The sequence below is a fragment of the Petaurus breviceps genome, unplaced genomic scaffold (assembly GCF_028583685.1).
Source record: "Petaurus breviceps papuanus isolate PSGF00001 unplaced genomic scaffold, PetGlider_PUasm1.0 90925, whole genome shotgun sequence".
Classification (NCBI taxonomy): domain Eukaryota; kingdom Metazoa; phylum Chordata; class Mammalia; order Diprotodontia; family Petauridae; genus Petaurus; species Petaurus breviceps.
This window is the reverse complement of record NW_027187380.1, coordinates 25,339,449-25,360,054: the sequence shown is the minus strand read 5'-3', so window position 1 is coordinate 25,360,054 and position 20,606 is coordinate 25,339,449. Positions and strand designations below refer to the sequence as shown.

Genomic DNA, 20,606 nt, shown 5'->3' with positions numbered 1-20,606 from the left:
ATATCTGGGAATTTGATTATTTATAGGATATAGGGATGTTAGGGATTCAAAAAGGAGGAATGGCTTTAAGGTATTGAAGAAAGAGTCAGGTAACTCATAACCTGGTTGCTTCACAGAACAGTGTTACTTTGACTAACCTACGAATTTGGAATAATTATAGAAAAGCTAGGAGGAAGATGGGAGTGGAGAATATGAAGAGCAGAAGGTAGATTTAAAGGACAACATGATTTAAATCATTCCCAAAAAAGATCTGAGGAAAATTTAAAAAAAATAAGGAAAATACCAAAGGAACATATTGCCTCATTTCTTTTCTATTTTCCAAGGGAAAAATATCTTTTTTTTTGCCCCCTCATGTAATGTTAGGATTCACTAGACTTGTAGCCCTATAAAGAAAGAACTTGGCCTTTGTTGGGTTGAATAATAAAAACACTTATCCTAACCTCATGATTCTCTTTTTTCTTCAGGCTTCTATTTATTCTGTTGAAAACCGCTGATTTAAATTGGGCGATGGCTAGCACTGATTATATTTCCTTTATCACTGTGTCTCCTTTTCCCTTTTTCTTAGAGTGGAGAAAGCACTAATTTGCTGCCCAACTGACTACTTCAATAGATGAGTTCAGAATTTTTCATTTAACTTTCAAATTCTCTTTTATTTTCTTCTCCCACTCCACAAGGGTTATAAAAGGGTTCTGAGAATTGACAATATGTGAAACCTTTGGGGCAAAAGGGTTTGCCCCTTTTACCCCAGAGGTTTAGTGGTCCACAAGGAAGGACTTCAAAGGTAGGTTATGGGAAATAATTTACTTCTTCCCCATTTATATTCACTTTGATTTTTTGTTTTCCAAGTTGGCCATATACCTTGTAGGTAATCCAAAAGGTACCCATCATTTTATTTTTTTGCTTTTTTTTTTGGAGGGCAATTGGCATTAAGTGACTTGCCAAGGTCACACCGCTAATTTTTTTGTATTAAGTGTCTGAGGCCGGATTTCAACTCAGGTCTTCCTGACTCCAGGGCCAGTGCTCTATTCACTGAGCCACCTAGCCGCCCTGGTACCCATCATTTACTCTGATTTTTAAGAGCTTTTCCCTGCCTCTAAGATGGAGTTTTAGTCATGGCTAGGGTTAACTGCTGAGGCAGAAATTAAAGCGTATAACAGAAACTTCCTGATTTAAGATTATCTTCATAATTTCATACAGATGAACCTTCTAATCTAAATGATCTCCAAAGAAAGATTTTTGATACACTCTCTTATCTAGCTATTCCAGTATGAAGTTTCTTCGTGTTAGGAAGTTTTTAATTATACCTGATAGCTTTTACAATTTGGGATTTCCCTTATCTTGCTTAGGCTATATTACCTGTGGAAAAGGACTCCAAATGGCATAATTTCAAAAGGTTTCTTAGATACCAAACCTAATTCAAATCCAGTGGCTTATTCCCTGTGTGAGCCTGGGCAAGTCTTTTTACATCCAGCTGTTCCCATGCCTGGAATGCTTTGCCCTCTCACCTCTGCCTCTTAGCTTTTTTGACTTTCTTCAAGGCTCAGTTCAAAATCCACCATCTGCAAGCAACCTTCTCTAGTAACCCCAGGTATCAGGGCCTTCCCCATTGAAGTTTATAGATTCTATATATCTAGTTGTTGTTGTTTTTTTTTCCTTACAATCTTCCCTATTAGAATGTGAACCCCTAGATGTAATGGTAAGGGAATTTCGAGATCTTCCCTGCCCCTTAATAAGTCTAAGGGAATTTGATTTGATTTGAAAATATACTCTGCCCCCTAATAGGCTAAATGTGGTCACATGGAGCCTGTGGTAGGAGGGGTTTGCTAAAGGGTGGAGCAGAGCCCATCAGAAGCTCGCTTAGGGGAGGTTTGTTTTTCAGGAAGGCCCATACCTTGTTACTTTGTAATTATGCAGTGGATCATAAGGGTTGTGATTTTCTCTGACCCTGGAGAAGGCTATATATACCTTTGAGGTGAGGTCTTTCTTTGGTGCTCTCTTATGCGAAGAGTTGTATTATTTGACCATATGAAACTCTGGGCAATCATTGAGCCCCCTGGCTTAGAAAACCCAGATGCTGGTGCTTCTCTTCTCTGGTAACTAACTATGTATGTATGTATGTGATGGTCAGACTAGAAGGCCTGTCTGTTGGTCTGCTGAATTGTGTTATTTTCTCTGTCTATATTTTTGTCTGCTTGTAACTTCTCTTTGTATTCTCTGAAGTTCAGGGTGCTGACTTTTCCCCCTGAACTAGGTAAATGATATATGTTTGATTAAAGTAAGATTGTTAACTCTTTTTGAGTTGCTTTCCTTTAGAAAAGCAGATCAGAGAACCTGTGCAAGCAGCCATCCTGGGTATGCTAGTACTTGCTGTTACACTGGAGGGCAGGGCTATCTCTGCTTTTCTTTGTATTGCCAATGCTTAGCACAATGCCTGGCACAGACTAAGCACTTAATAAATGTTTACTCAGTGTAACCCCAAATGGAAGCAAATACTATTTCTTGGCACTTCTACCTCTCTCTTTCATTCATACATACTTTATAGGAAAGAATGTGTGATAACAGGATTCAGAATTCTCATTTCTTATTCTCCTTGAGTTGGGTAATGACCAGCTTTTTAAGTAAACATAGGTTATCCATTTCCTTTGTAGACACACTAACCACTGGTGTTTACCAAAAATACCCTGAAATTGAGATAGTATCCATCTCAAGATCAATTATCTAGATTCTCTTCAATCATCTCAAGAAGACTTTGTTGACCCCTGAAGAATTTTCTGTGTCAGGGAAAGGAATATATTTACCATCAAATTCTGGAATAATTTCCTGATTAGTGCCTCTTTCTCATATTCGCATCTCACTACCAACCATGTATCTGTTTGTGACAATCATCTGTCTTGGCCTCTCTTGACTCGTTTAAGAGATGCTACACTGTTAATCAATTTCAAGGCTTTAAAACAAACAGTCATAAATATTTATGCCTCGACCAACACTATTAATGAAAACTCTATATGAGATAATTATTTTGCCAGATCTACTTATAAAGAGGATGAGATTATTTTAATCTTTGTGAAGATTCTAAAACTTTGATTGTGGACATTCTAAGCTTTATTAGACTATAAAATGATATATGTTTTAAAGCAGATCTATAGTATTCTTTTCCATTTTCAAAAAATTCAACATTAACTTTCCTTTAAAAATCATCTGCCATGGTTCTGGTTTGTTTTTACATAAAGCAACTCTAGGCAAATATAGCAACATTTCAATTATTTAGAAGTCATATACCCAGCAGTGCCAACTCTCTGAAACATAGCTAAATAACAGGAAGGAAGGCCTCTGAGCACCCAGAATATTTGCCAAGTCTATGCACTGAAGCTTACCTATGCCCTTCAGTTATTCCTTTAGATTTACTATATTCTTGTTTTTATTTTTATTTTTTTGCTTTTTGGAGGGAGGAAGGGCAGGGCAATTGGGGTTAAGTGATTTGCCCAAGGTCCCAAGGCTAGTAAGTGTGTCAAGTGTCTGAGATCAGATTTGAACTCAGGTCCTCCTGACTCCAGGAACAGTGCTCTATTCACTGTGCCACCTAGCTGTCACTATTTACTATATTCTTAGTTTAAATTAAACTCTAACATTTAGTTATTTGGTTTCCCAGGCCATAGCAGATTAGAAACATCAAATCAAAAGGAGAATGCGATTTGACTGAGGAAGGTAATCTGGGAGCCTGACAATGAGAAAGGAGATAAAAAAAAAACAACAACCATAAAAAGTAGACATGTGCACAACAGTTTAGGGTCACTTAGTGCTAGGATAAATAGCCCCTGATAGAATATGAAAGTGTAAAACTGTATTAGAGCACATTATAAAATATGATATTTAACATCTTCTCTTTAAGAGAACATGTTATTATTTTAGAAAATTTTCTCAAAAATGGCTAAAAACAAAGTTTTGGAATTTAAAGAGGTAGACTTTTAGCTGTGTGGACAATTCACTTGAGTAAAACACCTTATTCACCCATGATGCCAAATAAATGAGTTATTGTATTTGGAAAGTTAATATTTTATCTAGTCCAGACTAAATCTTAATGAAGATGAAGCCCAGAGGCATCTTTGTTCTTAAAAATGCTTCCATTCTCTGCTGGCAGTTATTTGTTTGTTTGTATTCAAGCAGCATCTGGTGGATGTTAAATGAAGATTACTTAGCTTACAATCATACTCTGCTTAACACCTGTCAACCAGTGGAGGCCTTCAAAACAAATACTGCTATAAGAGCTTATATAAGTGCAGTACTCCCTAGGTTTCAGATATGAAAAGCTTGATTGTTCAAACTGGTAGCATATTGAAACAGTTCTTTCTTGAGAAGAAACAACTCTTCATGTAATAAGTTAGAGTTCCTTTTCTGATCTGGATGAAGGACATGATAGCTGTGTTCCAGGACTCAAAAAAGATGTCATATGGAAGCACCAGATTTGTTTTATTTGACTGCAAAGAACAGAATGAGAAGCAATAGATATAAATTGCAAAAAAGTAAAATTTAGTCTTGAGGTCAGGAAAGACCTCTCTAACAATGAAAAGAACCCAAAGTGGAATAGACTGGCTTCATGAGATGATGACTTCCCTCTTAGGAGAGGTCTTCAGGTAAAAGCTGGATAACCTACTTGTCTGGTGCAATGAAGTCTTTGAATATGGCAGGGATTGATGGCCTTTTCGTTATCTTCTGGATTATATATGGATAGGAAGTTGTTTACAAAGACAAGCCAGTATTCTAATTTAAGCTGTGCCTATTCTGAGAGTGGCTTTAGGATATTATCTGAAGGGTATGTTCAGATTTTGGTGAAGTATGTATTTCTAATAGGTGATTGAGATTACAAGCACAAAATTCATCTCCAGAGAGAGAACTGATGAGCTCTGAGTGAAAAGTGAAGCATATCAGGGCTGCCAGGTAGCACAGCGAGTAAGAGCACCCATTCCAGTGTCGGAATGACCTGGAGATCAAATCTGGGCACAGATACTTAGCACCACACCCAGAAATAACTGGCCGTGTAACCTTGGGCAAGTTACTTAACACCGATTGCTTAAAAAAAGAAAGGTGAAGCATATATCATTTTCATTTTCTTTATTTTTTGCTTCCCCTACCTGTCTAACACAGAAATATGTTTTGCATGATTTCACATGTATAATGGGTATTATATTGTTTTTCTTCTGAATGAGTGGGGGAGGGGCACGAGGAACGGAGAGAAGTACAAGCCTGGCATTATGTAGTGACTCAAAGGGACTAGGAATTGTTTTACAATACTACCTCTGGTAGTCCCAGAAGAAATTTTCTCTTTCTGAATGTTCATAGCACAATTGGTCATGCCTTTTAATGCACATGCCATATTCTATTTTAAGTTCTTTGGGCATGCACCTTTTCTTCCCAGTTAGATTGTAAATACCTTAAGGGCAGAAATCATGTTTATTTCTCTTTGTGCCTCTACCAGAATCTAGTAAATAACTTTGCAAATACTAGGTTTAAGGTATGCTGAACAAATGAATTCATTTCAATATAATTCAACAAGCATTTAAGAAAACTATTATGTACCAGACACTGTGCTAAGTGTTAGAGATACATAGACAAAAATGAAAGTTTCTACTCTCCAGAGGTTTAAGTCCTATTGATGGGAGAAAAAGACATATAAAGATAAATAAATAAACAATCATTGTGGGCAACAGGGTAGTAGTGGTACCAAGGAAAAGTATCACATAAGCAGGTGGAACTTGAGATAGGTCTCAAAGGGGAGATTTTAAGAAGCTTGGATAAGGAGAAATGTGTGACGTGCTGGTTGAATGGATGGATGTCAAAGATGGAAAATTAAGTGTTCAAATTTAGAAAATCTTAAATGTGCACATGCTCTTTGTGACTGAAAATTGAACTGAAGCTTCACATTTTTACCTCTGGGGCAATGTAATCCGGAGTTCCACAGAATGTCCTGGTTGTGACTCCATCTAACATATGCTCCTTGCACATTCCAAAATCAGCAATCTTGATATGTCCTTCCGAATCCAACATGACATTGTCTAATTTCAAATCTCTGAAAGGAAGTACACTAGTATCAGTGCTAGATTCCAGAGTAAAACTCAGATTTCCATGTATTCCACTGTAACTCCATTTAGATACCATTGAAATGGCTCAGTGAGCAAATCACCACAGTAAGAGATTGTGCCCACCTTCACCCACATTTTGTACAGGACATAGGGGATATGTTGTGTTGTTGTGTTTGTCCTTCATTTTTGAAGAGTATCATGGCATCGGGGAAATGATGACATGACATGACTTTGATTTGAGTGAGGGAGGGCTGTGCAAGGTCACCAGTCTCACTTTTTCCTCCAGAGCCATCTGGATCCAGTGACCAGATATTCATCAAGATCACTGCAGATGACTCAGAATGCAATGGGAGACCCTGGCCCTTTTAGGCTAAGGCCTTTTAATGTACTCATTCAGAGAGAGGTAATGCCCATTCAGTGAATAGGCCTCTTTAAGAAGTGAGTCAAGGGAAGGGGCCATGTATCCTCTAAGGGAATTCAAGATGACAAATTATTTTAAAGTTATTATTGGAAAGAATCATTTTGTGGTTGTAGAATCATCTTGTAATTAATTAACATGAAGAATCAGAATCAAAAGCATTCATCCACAGACTTCCAAACAACCCTATATTCTGCTTCTGAAAGTTAGGGATATGAACTGGACCTGTGATTTCATGGTAGACGGAAACTTCCTGTACCAAGGTAGGCCAACAACTTCTCTACAACTTAAAAGTTTTAGAGAATGACACTGAAAGCTTAAATGATATGCCAAGGGTCATAGAGTCAGTATGTCAGAGGCAGGATCCAAACCCAAATCTTCCTGACTTCAAGACTATCTCTCTCTCTTCTCTGTTTCTGAGATGTCAACCACATGTTCTATGGGCCATATCGAGCCCACAACACTCCCAAGTGTGGCCCAAACCAGATTAAAATGTAATTGGGAAATTTGTTGTTCAGTCATTTCAGTTGCTTTAGTTGTATCTGACTCCATTTGGGGTTTTCTTGGCAAAGATACTGGAGTGGTTTCCTTCTCCAGTTCATTTTACAGATGAGGAAACTGAGGCAAATAGAGTTAAGTAACTTGCCAAGGGTCATACATTTAGGAAGTATCTGAGGGCAGATGTGAACTCAGGAAGATGAGTCTTCCTGACTCTAGACCTGGCATGCTATCCATTGTGCCACCTAGCCATTCCAATTGGGAAATATTTAATAATAAATATAAATAAATAAATGAATGAATGAATGAATGAATAAATAAATAAATAAATAAAAGACAAATAACATTACACTTTAAAAATTAATCAAAAGATAGCCTACAGGGATCCTTATGTATAGATTGGTGACTCCACTTCCTAGCTGAGTTTGACATTACTGCTATCATGCTGCCCTTCTACACAAACACATACAATTGAAAACAGTATTTGTGTATTTCAGTATTTGCTGTGACCTCATTTCCATGAAAAAGAGCAGAGAAAGGCATTTTTGGTGGGCATAAACATGTTTATGCAGTAAAGTAGCAATTTGAGTGCAGTTATTATTGTCTCCATTTTACAGATAAGTAAGCTGAGGCTCTGAGAGGTGCAATGTTTACTCTGAGATCACAAGGCAAGAAGCTTTCAGGACAAGGACTAGAACCCTGCCCCCATCCTCTGCTTTCTGTCTTTTATCTACTTCATGTTTCAGCATGTAAGTTACAAAATAATCCACCTTCTAATATCTAGTGTAGTTATCAAATAAATAGCTGAGAAAAAGAGCTCCAGTCCTCACCTATAAATGATCCCTTGTTTATGAAGGAAGAATAATCCAATTGAAATCTCTGCTGCATAGAACCTGAAAAAGAAAAATTATTTAAGATCCACAGTTGCTACTCCTTCATCCTTCCTTTTCCCCACCACAGATATTCCAAACTCAAAACATTAAAAAAGTGTGAAAGTGATTTTGACACCTGGTATTGACTAGAACAAGCTATGCACAGTCTGTTTTTTATTGCATAAATTCATCTTGCAAACTTTCCCCCTCACTTTGCATACACCACAGGAAATTAATGGACAACTAGTACATTCCCATTTTAATTGCACTGTAAGATTTACAAAGTGTTTTCTCATAATGATTCTGTGAGGCAGGGGATGCAGGTAAATTTACTTTTTACAGATAAGGAAACTGAGACTCAGAGAGGTGAGATGACTTGCCAAGAATCACACTAGTGTCAAAGCCAGGACTCAAAACTTTAATGTTCTAACCCTTTCTACTATGGTCCCTTTTATTCAGAAAGTCTGTTATTTGCTCATAGGAAAATAGAATGGTGCTGAAAGGGAGTTTTAAGAGAAACTCTTCATTTTGCAGATGAAGAAACAGACTCAGAAAAGTTATGTAACTTGGTCAAGGTAAAAACAAATAAACAAACAAAAACTGCTATGTAAGAGAACCATGATTTGAATCCAGGTCATCTGACTACAAATCCAGCACTTAAAAATTTCAATTTGATGCTTATTTAGTATCAATAGATACTTGCTTGTTTCAACAAATAAATGTTACTTTTTATATGGTGGCTCCACATAAATTCTCTAAAAGTCATCAAAATAATGTTTTGTGATGCAAATTGGATAACAATATTAAGGGAAGAAAATATCCATCTTACATTTCAGTGGCATTTTAGGGAAAACACAGTGGTGGTTTGGATTGCAATTAATTCCTTTCCCAAAAGCAGAGTATAGTATATGATGAAACAAATAGTTGGTTGTCATAGCTCCTGGAAGACTGGGCTAAGATGGGCCATGCATGAATTCACTTGGAACTATATAGTCGTATTTAGAATCATGTGGTAGCTCTAAAATAATTGTTACTTCCAAATTAGTAAATTTTGTGAAGCACAAGTGAAAGGCTGCAAGATGGGTTAAAATCTCCAAGGTATTCAGGAGTCTTTGCAGACAGAACCTAAATCAACTTTAAATAGTTGTGAACAGTCAAAATACTGCAAAAAAAAAAAAAAGGATCTCTAAAATAAATGCTTTTCATTAGTTTGAATTTAATAAAAGGAAAAGATCCCAGAAACTTTTAAGTATTATTTCAGAACTGTCCTCAGCAATTCTGAAATGTTCTCTCTGGTGGATCAAGTGGCCATGGCATTAGCTTTTCATCTCCATATGTGTTAAAGTTTTATAAGTCACACACACATAAAGGTAGAATGAGAACAGATATGTCTTTCTTTTAAGGAGGAAAATCCAATGTGAGCAAAATTTCCATAACATGTATCTGAAACGCATTGCCTGCACTTTATATTGTGCCTTCCATTAGTCATATGGTTCTGTAATCTCAAAGGATTACAGGATTTTAAATCTAAAGTCAGAAGGATCATACAGGGTCATGCGTTCATAGCTCAAAGTGACCTTAGAGGACATCTAGTCTAACTCCTTATTGTACAGATAAGGAAAGTAAGAAATTCATCAAGGTTATGGAAGTTGAGCTAGGCTGAACTGGTAGCATCTATCTGTGATCCTTTCAATGAGGGCACTCCTACCAATACAGATCACAGCATAGTTAATAGCAGGATTTATTTGAGGTTTTGTTAGGATGTCTGCTTTGTCCAAAAAAAATGTTGTTTTTTTTTTTTCAAAAATGTAGTATACTTTTTGGTAATGGCAAATTGCCCTGTAGTCAATGTTGTTGTTGTTTTTAATGGTTAACTGACCAGATCTTAAATATTTTTTCTTAAATTACACAGAATCTGGGTTCTTAGTTTGTTGGTTTGGTTTATTAAATCTAAATATTAAGTACCTTAGCACTGATTATTTTTCTTCTAATGTTTATAAGAAGAAGACAAAGGATGTTAATGACCAAAAGAGACAATCAAGAGAATATCAGTGAGGGGTTTCTCCATTTAAACATTTAAACTAAATGGCAGAAATAAAATAATACTCACACTGCTTGTGGCTCCTTAAATTTTCCTACTTGCTGAATGTGGTACATGAGGTCTCCACCATTGACATATTCCATGACAAAATAAAGACGATCCTAAAAATCAAGCATTAACCAAAAGGAGGAATGGGGCGGGGGAGGAGGAGAAGATTGTATTTGAAACTATATCTATTACAGTTTTTAAAATGTTGATTAAATTTATCGAGATAAGAACAAAACTGCCCTACTTGCCCTTTTGTACCTCCTTCTGCTTATTTTTAGAAATGTTTCATTGACATGCCTTCCTTTTCTTCTTTTTTTGGCTCTGCTATCACTATACAGGAAATCCATCTTCTATCTTACAACTTCCCCCCTCTTAGCAAATAAATATAGGTTAGCAAAACAAATCAACGTATTGACTGTCTGAAAATGCATATTTTATTCTATATTCTAGTCCATCACCTTTCTGCCATGAAGTGGGTAGCGTGTTTCATCTAGGTCAACTAGAGCCATGGTTTGTCATCACACTGATTATTCTTAAATCTTTCAGAGCTCTTTTACTTTACATAATTGTACTCAATGTGTAAATAGTTCCCCTGGTTCTGCTTACTTCTCAATGCAATTTAAACAAGTCTTTTCAGATTTCTCTCAATCCATTCCTTTCATAATTTCTATGACTCAATATTAATCTATTAAATTCATACATTATAATTTATTTGTAAATTCCTATTTGATAGGAAACCACTTTATTTCCAGTTCTTTTGTTTCCAGTTCCAACAAAAAGTCTTTGATCTCACTGACTTATATGGCTACTGTTGGTGTTACTGGGTCAAAAGGTTTACATAATTTAGTCACTTTTGGGGTATAATTCCAAATTGTCAGAATGGGTGAATTTCACATAGTGCCAGTCTTTCCACTCCTCCTCCAACAACTACCATTTTTCTTTTGGTCATATGTGCCAATCTGACCAATCAACTAACAAGTGTTATTATGTCAAGCACTGAAGGCTGTGAGGTAGAACAGCAATTATTTTAATTTAATTTTCTCTTACTATTAGTGATTTGGAGCAAATTTCCATATGGTTGAGGATAGCTTTTTTTTTCTTTTAAAATCTGCCTGCTCATATCCTTGGACAATTTATGATTATATTCTTACATATTTATATCAATTCCCTATATAATTGGATATCAAATGTTTAACACATATATTGGCTACAAAGATTTTTCCTAGCTAAATTCTATTTCTGTTCTAATTGTAGCTGCTTTGATTTTTTTTCTTTCTCTTAATTTACAAAGAAAAAGGAGGTGTGAAATAAAAGGAATGGGGTCAACACTAGGAATCTGTAACTGAAGTGAATCCCACAATTCTCAGACCATAATCACTAGTTCTCACCTTCTTCCTATCCTTTTAAATTTACACTTTGATCAGTTAATCAAGTCAATAAACATTTATATTAAGCACCTATTATGGATCCTTCATTATGGATGACTTCAGTCACTCAGCCAAGCATTTATTTAATAGCTACTTTCTTTGGGCCAGGCACTGTGATAAGCACTGAATAATAACTGCATTTATATAGTTCTTTAAGGTATGTAAAGGGCTTTCCATACATTTTTTCATTAGACCTCCCAGAAGAACCCTGTGAAGTAGATTATCACCCCCATTTAATAGATATTGAAAAAAGTAAGGCTTAGGGGGGCTAAAAAAAGCTTGCCTAGCATCAGACAGGTATCTAAGGCAAGACTGAAACTTATATCCACTAGAACACAAAGCTGAACTCTTTCTTTCTGGTTATTCACAGCATTTTTTTCTTGATTTTTGGAAGCTCTGGATTTTTGCATATGACATATCAGGTTGTTTTCCATTTGGAATTTCTTTCAAGAAATTACTAATGGATTCTATTTTCGATTTTGCTTTCTGGCTTCAAAAGATCTAAATAGGTTTCTTTTGTGATTTCTTGAAATATGGTGTTCACACACGTTTGTTGGTCATGATTTTCAAGGACTCTAGTGATTTTCATTTTTATCTCTCATTTACCTGTTTTCCAGGTTTTTGAGAGTAGGTATCTCAAACAGTCCTCTTACTTTTTCCACTATTTAGGCTTTGAACATTTTTTTTTGTTGACTCTCTGAGTTTTGTTTGTTTTTTGTTGTATTTTTCATGGAGTTCACTGATCAAATTATATTTTCTGCCTTTTATTCTAAACAATTGATTCTCTTTCCAACTTTTTTCCTTATGAGCTCTAATTTATTTATTGCTTTTCATAGGGGCAATTGGGGTTTAAGTGACTTGCCCAAGGTCACACAGCTAGTAAATGTTAAGTGTCTGAGGCCGGATTTGAACTCAGGTACTCCTGACTCTATGGCTGGTGCTCTATTCACTGAGCCACTTAGCCTCCCCCTAATTTATTTATTTTTAATGAGTTTCTTCTTTTTACTCTGGGAATGTAGCCAAGTCATGTTACAGTGCTAGACAAAAAGTCATGGAGATTTGAATTCAAATTTTGTCTCAGATATGTATTAGTTGTATGACTACAATCAAGTCACTTGATTTCTGTGTGCTTCATTTTTCTTATTTGTAAAATTAGCATAATAATAACAACACATATCTCTTAGAGTTGTAGAGACAATCAAATGAAATAAGAAATATAAAGCACTTTGCAAACCTAATAGCTACATAAATATTAACTGTTATTTTTTTTCCCTGAGGCTCTGTTTGCACTTATTGTGGAATTACTGTCTTCTAAATTTGTCTTTTGGGGCTTCTTTTTAACTATAATATTTCTTCATCATTGAAGGAATTTTCTTCTGTTTGCTCATACTTCCAGCAATGATTCCTATATGGAGTCCTCATGCCAGGGCCAGGCTCTGACCCTTGTTACGGTCTTGGATGGAGTGCACAGGACCTGCCTGACTTTGTCCATGAGACAGTCTAGTTAACTGTTATCACTATCTTGTTGCAGTTCTAGATGAGACGGTTAGTTCCCAATAATCCTTCCCAAATTTTTTCTGTAGTGTTAGCCTTGGGCAGAGAGCTGGGTTCTATCTGGGAAAAGATTCAACCCTTTGCCACAATCCCTGGTTTCTGTCTTTGTCTCCTAGAAGCTCAAAACAAATCTTGGTCATCTCCGTTTCCTCCTTGTGACAAGGAGTTGGATTTGTTTCCTGCTGAGGTCTTGAGTAGACTGAACTTTTCAGAGATTATACTGTTTTTTTGGTCTCCTCTAGGGCCCTGGGGTGCTTCTGTCTCATCCTCATCACCAGGATACCTTGGTATAGACATTGAATATTGGAGATTGCACTAGTTATAGGATTCTTGGACCTTTCCTACTCTGGGTACTGTGCCTATCTCTTTCCCTAGGTGGAACCCTACTTGATTCATCTCCTGTCACGGTTCTGACAGGACAGTAGAGATCTTCCTGGCTTCAGGCTGCTTTGAAGGCCTATGGCAGCCACCTCATTCTCCTTGCACAGTAACCTGCTAGAGTCTATCTTTATCCCTTGCTCTAGTTCCCACAGGCTAGGGCCAAGACTGTGTTGGCATCAAGTCCCCTTGGCACCCCTCCCTTTCCCACCAGAGCACACAAAGGTTTCTGAATGTTTTCACATACAGTGAAAAGAGAGCACCTGGTGCTCTCTTAAATCTTTGCTAGAGGATTTCTTGTGGGATTTGAGTTCAGCTTTACTAGAAGTCTCTTGCTTTTTTCATATGAGGAAACTGAGGCACAGAACAACTATGAGAAATGAGTCCCATGACACAGTGCTGGTTTGCTTATTCGTTTTATCGCCTAGGCAGACATAAATTCTTAACCTCAAAGGTCTGATGATTCTATTTTTTTGTTGACCTATAATATTGGATGAGGGTTTACAGGAAAGTTTGCAATGCCTGAGAGGCATCTAGTCACTGGTGTGGTAAACTATATTCTTTCTTTTATGCCACCAATACTTATAAAAGGCTCCACAGAACCAGTCACAGATGTCTGAATAACTATCAGCACATTGTACAGGATGGTGGGGGAAGTTAGTGGTGAGCAAGGCAAATTAGGTGGCTTTGTAGTAGATTAGCTAAAAATGAAAGCATACAGAGATAGAAGCTGCACACAATTCTTTCCTTGACAACACAGTCATTTCACTGAAGTTCTTCATCATTAAAGTGATGCACAGTGGGGACAGGAAGGCAAGGATGATGGCATTAATGCTATTTGCCAGGAAGAGGCCTTCAATGTATCATATTCAACTTGTTTTTATGTACTTTAATTTTATGTTCCTTTCTGTGCTTTATATATCCTTTCCTTAGCTTAATGAGTATAACAAGATTTATATGATTTCTTCAGGGATGTGGAGATGAAGTACATAGGAGTCTTTTCCTCAAACATAGACAGGTCCCATTCCCTCTGCTGATCCTATCTAACACACATTGTGCAAATATGTCCCTGGTAGAAATAAGATTAGCAATGATGAATGGCAAAGCCAAGAATTATACTGAAACAAGGATTAGAGAAACATGGCTTACAGGCAAGATAAGACTGACACACAGTGGCTGGAGAATGGTGAATATAATTTTTCATTTCAACCTCAGACTTTATTACAATCTGGTTATGCTTCTCTCTTAGGATTTTGAAATTAAAAGCAGAGGACTACTGGTAAAGCTTGCTAGGCTTATGAGCAGTGTAGTTCCTCATTTCTGAGCACAAACTGGTAAAGTGAAGTTTCCCGTATCTCAAACAGAATTACAAATTGACAAGAGAATGGAAATGATTTGTTTGGTATTTTTTATGAGTTGGAGTATTTTTATGAGTTGGAGACTAGTGGAATGGGAAGGTCCTGAAGGTTCCTGTGCTATTGGTTCTTGTCACTGGTTATTGTTATAAATGATAGTAATGCCTTGTATTTGGTTATACTATAACAGGGTTGGGGAACCTGCAGCCTGAAGAACATATGTGACCCTCTAGGTCCTCAAATAAAGCCCTTTCATTTAGGGGTTTGAGGACCTACAGGGTCACATGTAGCCCCAAGGCCACAGGTTAGCCATCCCTGCACTATAAGTATACATTAGGATTACACAGCATTCTACATTTTCCCAGTCCTCTGGTACTCAGGAAAGGGATTTCCTACAGTACATAGCAACCATTTATGATATTAGAGCCTTGTATTGAGTACTTGTGCCAGACTATATTTTTGCCACAGTGGAGAGCACCTCATAAAATACCATAATCTGAAGGTATGCCTTAAGTTTCAAGTTTCTTTGTTTTTTGCAAACTAGACAAAGAGTCCAGAGGACTCAGAAGTTGATTTAAATAGCTATTGTCTTAATGTAGCAAATCAGAGAGATATTTGAGAAAGCACCCAAAGTTAAGTAAGTAAGACTCACAACTGTTTGGAAGCAAGAGTGCAATTGTGTTAAGAAAGGAGGCTTGTCTAGGAGAGCTAGTACTCTCTTTTCTACCATCGTGCACTCGACATCATCGTCTTGTATCACCACATCTTTTTTCAAAATTTTGATGGCATATAGTTCTTCTGTCCCCTTCCGATCAGCCAACATCACCTAAACAAGGAAAATTAATGACTTGGACATCTCTGCTAGAAAAGAACTATGACTTTTAAGAGGTTCAAATTATAACAGAGCAGTGGATTTGACTTACATTTTTATAGTTGATCTAATGTTAAGAACAAGTCCATTTGCCAATTATATTATACTTCTATCACTATAGAAATGATAGCATTCTAAAGCATCTGGTCCTTTGAGACGATATCTCCGTAACTGAGGTGGGATAGGTGGAATGGCATATATTCCTACAGTCTTCTAGAGGACCTTCAACCACTTAAATGGCTTTAAAGGACCCTATTGGAAAAACCTAACCTTTGAGATTCAAGAAGCCTGTCATGGGTAGAGCTGGAAAAGAAACTATAAACTATAAATATAGCTTTAAAAAAGACAATAAGCAATGTAATGTCCCAATAAAGGAATGACTAAACATGATAGGAATGTCAAGCCTCATTTTTGGAAGGACTAAACAATCTGTCCACATAGGAGACAATACCAAATCTGGGACGTTCACAACTGGTGTACTGGTGTGGTGAAGCAATGATAACCAGGAATAGCACCAAGAATATTAGGGCTACAGAAAAAGTAATGACACCTCTTAGGTTAGATTTTTTTATTTTTTCAAGTGTTGACCATGCTAAACTTTTTCACATGCCCTAAATTAAGGTTGCCCAATACTAGACATTTAAATGGTGAAAAATCCTCTAGAAGACCTTTAAGACCTTGTAACTAAAATGTAAGGGTATAACAGTAGGAATATCTATCAGAGTCCTTCACAATATGGACAGAGTAATTTTTTTTCATTAAAAGCATCCTTGAGAGTTAACTGGCTCCATGCACTAAAGTTCTTGCAATTGATACAGTTTCTTGGTCACCTTAGTAAAAGAAGGAATGAAAAGGCCCTGAGACTTCAGACCAGAAGCATAGTTAATACTGAGAAGGTATACTTAGCTCAATCAACTGTTACTTGCCTAAAAACATACTGAAATTCTGAAAGTTCTGTTTGAGGACACTACAATGTAGCTTTTATTCTCAAATTCTACTATGTCATCCCCATAACCAAATCTGTTGCCAAGTCCTGTCATTTCTATCTTCATAACATCTCTTAACTCTACTTTTATGCCACCCCTCCAATCTGCTCCCTTTTCTCCTCCAATACTGTCACCATCCTGCTACAGGCCCCTCTGCACCTTAAGCCCAGACTATTGAAATAGCCTACAGACTGGTCTTCCTATCTCAGTTCTCTTTACACTCTAGCTCACCCTCCACCCAGCTGTCCAAGTGATTTTCCTAATGCATTAATCTGACCATGTCATTCCCCCTTTTCAATAAACTTTAAAAGTTCCTTGCTTCAGGATCTTCAGGACCAAATATATAATTCTCTGCCTAGCTTTTATAACCTATTACACCACAGCCCCTCTTGATAACTGCAGCCTTCTAACATTTTCCTCCTCTTTAAGTACTTTACAATCAGTGGCACCAACCTCCTTGCTACTGCTTGCACACAGCATTATATTTTCTGCTTTCTTACATTTCCCCAGCATAAAATGCTCTCTCCTTATCTCTGCCCTCTTGTCTTACCAGGTCTGCTTCAAGTCTCAGCTAAAATCCTACTTTCTGTAGGAAGCCTTTTTTAGTTCTCCTTAATATGAGTTCTTTCCCTATGATATTAGCTTCAAGTTATCCTGTATACATCTTGCTTGTACATTTGCATGTTGTCTCCCCAGTTAGATGCTTCTCTCTTAGAATTTTGAAATTAAAAGTAGAGGAATATTGGTAAAGCTTGCTAGGCTCGTGAGCTTCCTCATTTCTGAGCACAAAAGGGGAAAGTGCAGCTTGTTATATCTCAAATAGAGTTACAAACTGACAAAGAATGGAAATGATTTGTTTGGGAGCTCTTAACTAGGACACTTATAAATTGCTTGTATTTTTTTATAAGATGACTTGGAGACTGGTGGAAATGGGGAGATCCTGAATCTTAGTTCCTGTGCTATTGGTTATTGTCACTGGTTATTGCCATGAAGGATAGTAATTCCCCTGTATTTGGTTATATACTATAACAGGGGTGGGGAACCTTTAGCCTCAAGAACACATGTGACCCTCTAGGTCCTCAAGTACTATTTATCTTGCTTGTACATTTGCATGTTGCTTCCCCAATTAGATTTCTGCTGTTCTTTATATCTACAGCACCTGGTACCTAGTAATGGCTTAATAAATGCTTACTGAATAGACAAAAAACTATTTTGATAAAGTCTCATTTTGGGGTGGGGGAAGGTAGATAGTGCAACGGACACTGCTGGAACTGGAGTCAATAAGACTTGTGTCCAAATTAAAAATGAACTTACTAGCTGTGAGACTTGGCATAAGTCTGCCTTGGGTTGTGCATCTGAACAGTTGAGATAATAATAACACTTACTTCCCGGGGTTGTTAGGAGGATAAAATGAGGTATTTGTAAAGTGCTTTACAACCCTTAAAGGTTGATATAAACAACTGTTATTATTATTATTATTATTATATGTATAATTATAAAAATTATATATGTTAGTGTGTAATAATTATGTAATTACAGTTTTTGATGATGATTAATATGATTATTATTGTGACAGCAAGTGTCATGTGTGTGTTCTACTGACACGAGGCTGACCCTGATGAAACCAGATAAAGGTTTCTCAGCCTTTAGTTTTCAGTCAGCACTTAAATGCTGGGTTTTGGGTTACACAGAAATGAGCATTTTATTGTTCTCTTTTGATATTTTTAAGAATTGTTATTACACCAAGGAAATGTCTGAAAATTTTAGCTTAAAGAACACATATCAATGTCAGAGATATTGTAGCAGCTATTAGAGTGGGGAAGTGCTTTGAGAATCCTTCAAGCTCATAATAAATTAGGTTCAGTACCCAAAAAGCAAAGTGTGATCAAAAATTAAAAATAATGTCAAGAGGTAACAAACCACTGCTAATTAATATTCAAAATAAGCAAAGATTTTTAAACCTGGGAACTGGGGAGGTAGTTATTGATTTCTCTACAATGTCATTTAGGCATCTTAGAGATGGAAGAACAGTAAGACTAGTAAAAAAAATTCTACTAACTATTGCTTTGAAGAGAAGTTGTTTGTCATGGGCAGGAAGGGGAAAATGTAACTTTTGCTAATGAAATTCACTTTTTCATTCAAGAATATACTAAAATAGTTGTTAAAAGTCTAAGTGAGCATGTGAGATCTGAACATCTGATCAGACTGTAAAGCATCCACTCCAAAATAACCATCTTGGACATTTTTGACTTCCTAAAAATCTTATTGTCATTGAAGTAATGGTGATCTCTGACAAATATGGAGAATATGGACAAATATATGGAGAAGCATAATTTTTCTGGAATTATAGATTCCCAAATGGAGATGGAATACTGATAACTGAATCACAGAGAGCTAGAAGGGAGAGTAGAAGGGACAGTCATCTAGTCCAATCCTCTCATTTTATAGATGAGGGCACAAATGCTCAGGTAATCCTTATCATCTTCAAGATCAAATATAAAACCCTATTTGACTTTTATAAGCTCTAACCTGACACTTTCATAATTTTCCAGTGTTCTTATGTCTTATGTCATTCTATGTCATCTACAATTTAATGATGCTGTCCTCCTCATACATAACACTACATTTACCAACCCTATGCACTTCCACTGGCTGTCCACTATGCTTGGAATGTTTCCTTTACTCTGATTTCTGACTTCTCAGCCTTCCTTTAAATCTCAGCTAAAATCCCACTCTCAATAAGCAGGCTTTCTCAGTTAAATGACTTACACAGGTTCACACAGTTAGGAAGTAGCAGCTGATATGGGATTTGAATTCAGGGTTTCCTAACTATGTCCAATGTCCTGTTTCCTAAACCACACTGCTCTGGATAGAGTGAGGAATTAAGGAATAATCCAAGGTTGCAAAGCTGAGTAAATGGAAGGATGGTGATATTCTCACCAGAAAGAGGGAAGTTCAAAATAAGAGTGTGTTGGGGAAAATATAATGAATTAAGTTTTATACATGTTGAGTCTGAGATACCTATGGGACATCGAGTTCAAAATATCCAATAGCAGTTGGAAATGTATGACTTTAGCTGAGAAAGGCAATTGGGGTTAGATATACAGTCTTGGGAATCATCTTCATAGAGGTGATCATTAAACCTGTGAAAGCTCATGAGATTGTCAAGTGAAAGCTCATAGAGCCATAACATATACAGACCTAAGGAAAGGATGCTCTTCCAATGGAACATTGCAACTTGAACCTCAAAGAACCAGAGCTCTCTCTTAACTCTTTGCTATAATCACTTGATAACTCACTGACCACAGCATGTTTTTCCTCTTATTTGCTGTCATACATGGAATTTTATCCATAAATTGGGGAACTTTCCAGTGCATCTTCCATAAAAGGATAGTTTTTTTTTTTTAACTTTTGACTCATTCATGACAACAAATAGAAAACTCTGACTGAAGACATTTTAACAATTTTCTTACAAATTTTTTTGGCTGTTAAAATTGCTTGAAAATGAAACTGAATTATGCAGATTCTTTGGAGAAGCTCTTACATAATTAGGTAATAATCTAGGAAATATTTAGGATACTAGGGAAAATGGAGTGGCTTTAGCCTTGTATATTCTTTTCTGTGCTAATAAACTTGTATATCCTTTCCATCTTGAAAGTATACTTTTCTGTTTTGAGGAAAATGGGAGAAAAGCTATTTAGCTATTTTTTTTCCTGTTCTCATTTAAATGTAGTATTAGAAGTATACAGACTACATACCTTTCCAAAACTACCCTTCCCTAGGACCATGAGAAAATTAAAGTCTGTGAGTTTGACTCTGTCAAGGTTGTTGGATGGTACACTGGATTTTCTGTCATCTGATGGACTGATCACCTTGTTACCAGCAGGGCCAAGTTTGGCTTTCTAAAAAAAAAATAAAACACAAGAAAATTAATCCTTTTTCTAGTTAAAAGTTTTCTATAACTAAGGTTGACTGCTTTGAGAAAAGGAAAGATGGTCACAGACAGAAGAATTTATATCAGTTGAAATGCCAATGGATATTAATTATCCCACCCACAAAGGCACTCTTATATAAAGATATA

At 36.5% G+C, this 20,606-nt stretch overlaps 1 protein-coding gene across 3 annotated transcripts in view; it reads right to left on the bottom strand.

Moving 5' to 3' along the window:
• Window positions 1–20,606, bottom strand: part of PRKCA (protein kinase C alpha) — a 539,987-nt gene that overhangs the window by 57,878 nt on the left and 461,503 nt on the right. For all 3 annotated transcript variants that reach the window (XM_069076600.1, XM_069076601.1, XM_069076602.1), the window contains 5 exons: window positions 20,284–20,427; window positions 15,321–15,494; window positions 9,976–10,067; window positions 7,824–7,886; window positions 5,926–6,064 (listed from right to left, as the gene is read on the bottom strand). In XM_069076600.1, coding sequence (XP_068932701.1) covers window positions 5,926–6,064; window positions 7,824–7,886; window positions 9,976–10,067; window positions 15,321–15,494; window positions 20,284–20,427 — 612 coding nt within the window. The remainder of the gene's footprint in view (window positions 1–5,925; window positions 6,065–7,823; window positions 7,887–9,975; window positions 10,068–15,320; window positions 15,495–20,283; window positions 20,428–20,606) is intronic.